Source organism: Geospiza fortis, unplaced genomic scaffold, assembly GCF_000277835.1.
Source record: "Geospiza fortis unplaced genomic scaffold, GeoFor_1.0 scaffold538, whole genome shotgun sequence".
Taxonomy (NCBI): Eukaryota; Metazoa; Chordata; class Aves; order Passeriformes; family Thraupidae; genus Geospiza; species Geospiza fortis.
This window is the reverse complement of record NW_005054368.1, coordinates 2,602,756-2,610,268: the sequence shown is the minus strand read 5'-3', so window position 1 is coordinate 2,610,268 and position 7,513 is coordinate 2,602,756. Positions and strand designations below refer to the sequence as shown.

At 43.4% G+C, this 7,513-nt stretch overlaps 1 protein-coding gene across 1 annotated transcript in view; it reads left to right on the top strand.

Moving 5' to 3' along the window:
- Window positions 1-2: 2 nt before the first annotated feature.
- Window positions 3-7,513, top strand: part of DHX40 (DEAH-box helicase 40) — a gene marked incomplete at its 5' end in the record, with an annotated part of 25,654 nt that continues 18,143 nt past the window's right edge. The window contains 9 exons of the mRNA XM_031059775.1: window positions 3-120; window positions 1,354-1,499; window positions 2,280-2,399; window positions 3,480-3,710; window positions 3,878-3,944; window positions 4,460-4,591; window positions 5,069-5,168; window positions 5,453-5,539; window positions 6,534-6,716. Of these exons, the coding sequence (XP_030915635.1) occupies window positions 3-120; window positions 1,354-1,499; window positions 2,280-2,399; window positions 3,480-3,710; window positions 3,878-3,944; window positions 4,460-4,591; window positions 5,069-5,168; window positions 5,453-5,539; window positions 6,534-6,716 (1,184 nt within the window). The remainder of the gene's footprint in view (window positions 121-1,353; window positions 1,500-2,279; window positions 2,400-3,479; window positions 3,711-3,877; window positions 3,945-4,459; window positions 4,592-5,068; window positions 5,169-5,452; window positions 5,540-6,533; window positions 6,717-7,513) is intronic.

Below are 7,513 nucleotides of genomic sequence, written 5' to 3'. Positions count from 1 at the left end.
CCATCCGCCGCTGCCGCCGAGAGCTGGTGGAGGCCGTGAGGGAGCGGCCCTTCCTCATCGTCACCGGCGAGACGGGCAGCGGTAAAAGCACGCAGCTGCCCAGGTACCTCTACGAGGCAGGTAACGGAACCCCCCCCCCCTCCACGAGCATCGATAAACTCATCTGGTTGTGCCCCTGTCCCCTCACGGGTGACGCAGCTTCGGGCTGGGCTGTGGTGAGAGGAGGTGGCTTGGTTAAACCTTTTAAATAAAAAAAAACCCCAAAACTTTGGCCATGTGTACGTTGTGTAGGTACGTGTTATAAAGTGACCTGCAGCAGCACAACCCCGTGTGCCACAATCACTGAGGGTGGTCAGGCTGGAGAAGGTTCCAGAGGTGATCTTAGAGCCTGAAGGAGTCTGGAGTGACAGGGAATGGTTTCCCATTGCCAGAGAGCAGGGTCAGGTGGGATACTGGGAAAGAATTGTTCCCTGCGAGGATGGGAGAGCCTGGCATACGCTGCCCAGGGAATGTGCCCCATCCCTGCGAGCATCCAAGGCTGGAGAAGACTTGCAGCAACCTGGCATAGTGGAAGGTGTCCCAAGAGTGGGTGAAATGAGATGATCTTTAATGTCCCTTCTGTGAAAAATGCGTATTTTATGGTTGGCTTTTCACAAATATCCAAATGAATATTATATGTGTTGTGTTAGAAAGTAATGCTGTATTAATTCTCTTAAGTAGTGTGCTAAATATAGTTTTAGGTTATAAGAAAATGTTAAAATAGAAACTGTGCTATGTGTCATGGTTTGACACATATTTGAAAAAATATTTAAATTTCAGCACAAACTCCTAAAAAACTCAGTTCCTTTTCAAACCAGGACACTATGTAGGATACTTTTTTAAAGAAAGGACTGGCAGTGAGATAGCAGCCACAGGACACCTAAATCTTTCAGAGAAAGAGAATTTATTGCTCCATTATCAGAAGAAACGAATTTCTTCCCGCACGAAGGCGCTGTCAGGATTCAGAGGAAGAAGCTGACACTGACCAGACAGAATACTGTGTTTGAGTGGAATTTATGCATCATGTATGAGCTGTATGAATATGCAACAGGCTGTTGTTTTTGAGAGTTAATCCTCTGTTAACGTGGGTCCTTTTTCAGGCTTATTTTGCCCAGAAGAGGTGCCTGCACTGTCCATAACTCTGTGTTTCTATTGTCTCATATTGGCCTAATCCAAATTCTCCTACTCGTTATCACTCTAACTGCATCACTATTTTTACAACCATTTCATCACAATTAAACTTTTAAAACGTTAAAACCCAAGCGGTTGGCGTTTTTCACCCTTCCGACCCCGAGCCCTTCTGTGTCCCGCCAGGGCTGGCCGAGCACGGAGCCATCGGTGTGACCCAGCCGCGGCGCGTGGCCACCGTGTCGGTGGCACAGAGGGTGGCCGAGGAGATGGGCTGTGCCCTGGGGGCCCTCGTGGGGTACCAGGTCCGATTCGACGACTGCACCTGCGAGGTGGGCACCTGGGGGCTGCCCTGGGGGTGGGCCAGGGTCACCCAGGCTGGGCTGGGGGCTGTCCCAGGGCTTTGGGAAGGTTTGTGTCCTCTGGCTCATTTGAGGGAGGTTTTTGGGCACTTTGCAGGTGAAACGTTGCCAAGCATGAGCAGAATGAGAATTATTTTAGCTGTAAAATCCTACATCAGTGCATGGGCCAGGCCCTTAGGTATCTTCTAAGGAAAATCCTTGTGGTACTCTGGGGGTGTGCCAGGGTCACCCAGGGGGCTGGGTGCCAGCTGTTGGTGTCCCCTGACTCATTTGAGGGAGGTTTTTGGGCACCTTGCAGGTGAAACATTGCCAAGCATCTGTGCTGCTGTGCATGAGCACAATGAGAATTATTTTAGCTGTAAAATCCTACATCAATGCATGGGCCAGGCCCTTAGATATCTTCTAAGGAAAATCCTTGTGGTACTCTGGGGGTGTGCCAGGGTCACCCAGGCTGGGCTGGGAGCTGTCCCAGAGCTTTGGGAAGGAGCTGTCCCTGCTGTTTGTGTCCCCTGACTCATTTCAAGGAGGTTTTTGGGCACCTTGCAGGTGAAACATTGCCAAGCATCTGTGCTGCTGTGCATGAGCACAACAAGAATTATTTTAACTGTAAAATCCTACATCAATGCATGGGCCAGGCCCTTAAATATATTTTAAGGAAAATCCTTGTGGTGTGCTGGACAGATGTGTAGAAGTGTTTGCTTTGAGATAAAAAGCCAGGCTGGCAGGTGACTGTGTGGTTGCACCTTGCAGGACACTGCCATCAGGTACATGACTGATGGGTGCCTGCTGAGGCACATCCTGGCTGACCCCCTCCTCAGCAAGTACAGCGTCATCATTTTGGATGAAGCCCACGAGAGGAGCCTCAGCACTGTGAGTGTCACCTCATAGCTGGTTTTTTTTTGGGTCACTGTTTCTCCTTTTCTGTGCTCTGTTTGTCCCTTCCTTTCACTTCAGCACAATCCCCAGGGGTTTGGACTGACTTTGTCCTTTTGCTGCTTTGTTCAGTCCATGCTGCATAAATTGAAAATAAGATGTGGCCTCTAATGGTGTTGGAGGGTTTGTAGTTGTTGCATTTAAATGCAGTTAAAACTGCTGGGTGTTGAATACTCTCCCAAAATTTCCAGGAGATTGAAGGTAGAACACAGTCTTTCTAGAATACTAATTTAAAAAATAAACCACCACAAAATACACCAAAAAAAGACAAAACACCTCTCCTGCCCTAAGGCCCAATGTTTTTTAGGGTGTGTATGTGACTGTGCAAAGAGATTATGGCTGTTGGGTCCATGGAAGCATCTAGACCTGAGTCCCAAAAGCTTTCAGAGGTCACCCTGACCCTTCTGTGGCCAGCAAAGGGACATTCAGGTCACTGAGACCTCAGGAGATTGTGCTGGGTGTCAGACAACCTCCTGCTCCAGCAAACCATCTCCCAGTCCAGCTGGAAAAAGGGAAAATGATCTCCTGAATCCCAGTTTGCCCTCAGGCATCTGAGGGAATTGCAAATAGTTTATTTGAGGGAGGTTTTTGAGCTGAAGTGGTGGAAGGAGCAGATTTGTAATTCAGAGCAGCACAGAGTAAAATAAACTTGCTGAGGTCGTAGCAATAAATAAAACCAAGGAGAGGTGCACACACAGTCAGGGGATACAGACTGGAAAATGGGATGAAAAATGGGGCTGAGGTAACTTCTCACAAATGACTTGACCAAGAGAGTATAAAAATGAAAAACAAAGGGGTTTGAGTTACACTGGTGCTGTGAGGAGAGATGGTAAAGAAATCATTGAACTCTAGAAACCAAAATGTCCAGGGGAAATGTATGTTTTCTTCAGAGTCCTTGGGCCTGTAATGTGTCATTTTCACTCTGTCAGTGGGATAAAATCATCAAATTTCCAAGTTTCTCAGGCTCTTCTAACAAAACTAGGATATCAACATCAGCTGTTTCTGTTTTTCTGCCAGGATATTTTATTTGGTTTGCTGAAGAAGCTGTTCCTGCAGGAGAAGCCAGCAGGCAGGAGGACAGACCTGAAGGTGGTGGTGATGTCAGCCACCCTGGAGGTGGAGAAGCTCTCAGAGTTCTTTGGGCACTGCTCAGTGCTGCACATTCCAGGCAGAAGTTACCCTGTCAAGGAGATATTCTGCAACCTGCTGAGCCCCAGGGATGTGGGCAGCTCTGCCTATGTCACAGAGGTTTGTTTTCTCTCTGCTTTTGGGGTGATTTTCACCTGGGGGAGGCCACAGGAATGAGCTGCTGTGTTGTGTTCTCAGCATCTCTGCAGGAAATAGGGGAGGATCAGTTGGTATGGTGAATTAAATGGGATTTCAGCTGATTTTGGCTTGTTTGTTGTTTGTTCCAGGCTGTGAAGGTCGCCCTGGATGTTCACGTAAATGAACCAGAAGGTGACATCCTGGTTTTCCTCACAGGTGAGAATTTTCCTGGGTACTCCAGGTGAATTATGGCACTGCCAGCAAGACAGAAAAGCTTCCAGAGCCTGCCTGGTTTCTCCCAGAGCAGTGGGAAGGGAAAGGTGCAGGGTGATGCACAAAGTCCTGTGCAGTGGTAGTTTTCAGAGCTTTTTAGGAATAACCAGATTCACTCTGTGTTGTCTGCATGGTTTAGTTTGTTGTTGATTCAGGGAAGAAGAATTATTTGAGCTGTAGAATCCTACATCGGTGCATAGGCCAGGCCCATATCTAATATTAATATTAATATCTAATATCTAATTAAAAGATATCTAATCTTTTTAAGGCAAATCCTTGGTGGGAAGCCCTGTGGAAAGGCTGGATGTCACCTCCCAAACCCCCTCTCATGAATTCCTTATTTTAATGATGCTGGCAGCTCTGCATATTGACAAAACAATATTTTTAAAGGTGTTGCAAAGTAGGAATGCAGAGTTGTAGCTGATTAGGTGACTTTAATGCTCTTGTGTGTCTTTTAGGGCAGAATGAGATAGAAAGAGCTTGTGATTTGCTTTTCAAGAGAGCAGAATCCATCGATTACCGCTACGAGGTGCACGACCGGGCTGTGGAGGGGGTCCTCATCCTGCCCCTCTACGGCTCCATGTCCACAGGTCAGAGCCAAAATCTCATTTAATCTGAGCTGCAGGGCTTGTTATAGACATCATCCTCATCAGATTGTCTGTTTGGGCTGGGAAAAGGGTGGTAATGAACCCCTTTGGGGTGGGGTTTTATTGTGGTCACCATAAACTAAATCAAACTTCAGCCTCCAGTCAAAATCCAGATCCACTGGATATTCAAGATTTTCAGTTAGGAAGGGGGTATTGAGTAACTGAAAGCCCAGATTACTTCATATTTTATTTTATTTTATTTTATTTTATTTTATTTTATTTTATTTTTTATTTTATTTTATTTTATTTTATTTTATTTTATTTTATTTTATTTTATTTTATTTTACTTTACTTTTTTTTACTTTTTTTTACTTTATTTTATATTTTATTTTGCTTTATTATGCATTGCTTTATTTTATATTGCTTTATTTTATTTTATTTTGTCATTTTATTTTATGTAATTATTTTCTGTCATTTTAGATCAACAGAAAAGGATATTTTTGCCAGCCCCCAGAGGCATCAGAAAATGTGTGGTCTCCACAAACATTGCTGCAACATCTCTGACCATTGAAGGAGTCAGGTATTGATTTCTGTCTCTCATAACAGAGGGAATAATTCAGAAAGGTGTGGGTTTGAAAAAACACATTTTTTCTGCTGCTGATCCCTTTTTTTGGATGTGTAGTAAGAAAATAATTGATATTATTATAGTCTTAGTGGTCACAAATATTTTTGAATCTATTTTGAAATCAAATCTACTGAATAACCAGGGTCTAGGTAGAATAAATGTGGGTTTTTTTAAATGAAATCCCTGTGTCAGTTCCCTGCTGAGCCCTGTTTTTTACCTCTCTGCATTGTTTTTTTCAGATATGTGGTGGACAGTGGCTTTGTGAAGCAGTTGAACCATAATCCCCGAGTGGGTTTGGACATCCTGGAGGTGGTTCCCATCTCAAAGTAAGTGGAAAATGTCACTTGCTGTTTCTAGGAGCTGCTCTGGCAATAATGCTCTGTGTTAAAAAAAAGAAATAAAAAGATAGGCAGCAACCTCAAAGCCCCATGAGTTAAAACCACTTTAAGGTAAAAAACCACTTAAAATTTTGAAAACATTTTAAGATTTAACATCCATTTTAAGATTTAAAAACCACTTTAAGGTTTAAAATCACTTAAGGCTTTAAAAACCACTTTATGGTTTGAAACCACTTTAAGATTTAAAACCACTTTAAGGTTTAAAAACCATTTTAAGGTTTAAAAACCACTTTAATTGGTTTTAATTAACCAATTGAAAACCAAGTAAAAAGTGGTTCAGGATATACAACTTGCTAAAAGTCACAGATATTTAGGAGGAATTGGTATTGTCTGAGGTCTGAGCAGTGCTGGCTGAATATGACAGCATCCAAAAAATGCACGAAAATTCTTCTTTATTTCTTGCACAACTGGATTTTTCAGCTGGATTTTTCAACTGGATTTTTCAGTGCAGGAATACCTCTTCCATCTATAAAGAGAAATATTTTTTGCTTGTTTAGATGGTACCAGAAGGGATGAGAGGTTTCAATGTTGGTGGTTTTTTTTTGGGCAGGAGTGAAGCCGAGCAGCGAGCCGGGCGCGCCGGCCGGACGTCGGCAGGGAAGAGTTTTGGGTTGTACAGCAGGGAGTTCTGGGAGCAGTGCATGCCCCAGCACACCTGAGCAATTTAAAACCAAGTAAAAAGTAGTTCAGGATATACAACTTGCTAAAAGTTACAGATATTTAGGAGGAATTGGCGTTGTCTGAGCAGTGCTGGCTGAATACAGCAGCGTCCAAAAAATGCACGAAAATTCTTCTTTATCTCTTGCACAGCTGGATTTTTCAGCTGCTGTGCAGGAATACCTCTTCCATCTATAAAGAGAGACTTTTTGTGCTTGTTTGGGTGCTACCAGAAGGAATGAATATTGGTTTTTTTTGGGGGCAGGAGTGAAGCCAAGCAGCGAGCCGGGCGTGCCGGCCGGACGTCGGCAGGGAAGAGTTTTGGGTTGTACAGCAGGGAGTTCTGGGAGCAGTGCATGCCCCAGCACACCGTGCCAGAGATCAGGAGGACCAGCCTGACATCTGTGATCCTCACCTTGAAATGCCTTTCCGTGCATGATGTCATCAGGTGAGCTCCCTGCACTGCAGGGGGATTATCCTGCTCCAGGAGGGGCAGGGGCAGGATTAGGGCCCCAGCCAAGTGGGACACTTCAATCAGCTTTGCTGCTGCTCTCCTCTCCATTCCAGCCTGCATCCCCAGCTCCAGGATCAGGCTCTGCCAAAACTCCCATCTCTCCCAAATTAAATGTGTTCGTTTCTAGCGTTCCTTTAAATACTTAAAATCCTTAAAATCCTGGGGTTTATATATTTAAATGCTTAAAATCCTTAAAATACTGGTTTTTACACCTCTAAATACTTGCAGTTCTTAAAATACTGGTTTCTACACCTTTAAATGCTTAAAATCCTTAAAATACTGGTTTTTACACCTCTAAATACTTGCAGTTCTTAAAATACTGGTTTCTACACCTTTAAATGCTTAAAATCCTTAAAATACTGGTTTTTACACCTCTAAATACTTGCAGTTCTTAAAATACTGGTTTCTACACCTTTAAATGCTTAAAATCCTTAAAATACTGTGGTTTGCACCTTTAAATGCTTAAAATACTGTTTTTTTACACATTTAAATGCTTAAAATACTGTGTTTTATACTCCAAAAGTTTCATCTTTCTGGCATTTTACAGTTCTAAGACCATAGAAGAGTAGAAAATGCAGTTTAGTGTGTGCCATGGGATTTGTTGTCAGAAATTCCTCAGATGGAGGTTGTACAGGAACACACATAAGATGATTATTTATGATTATCTAACTTTGGTTAGAAGACATGCATTGGGGAGGTTTAAAAATGATTTTCATAAATATTTAAAAATT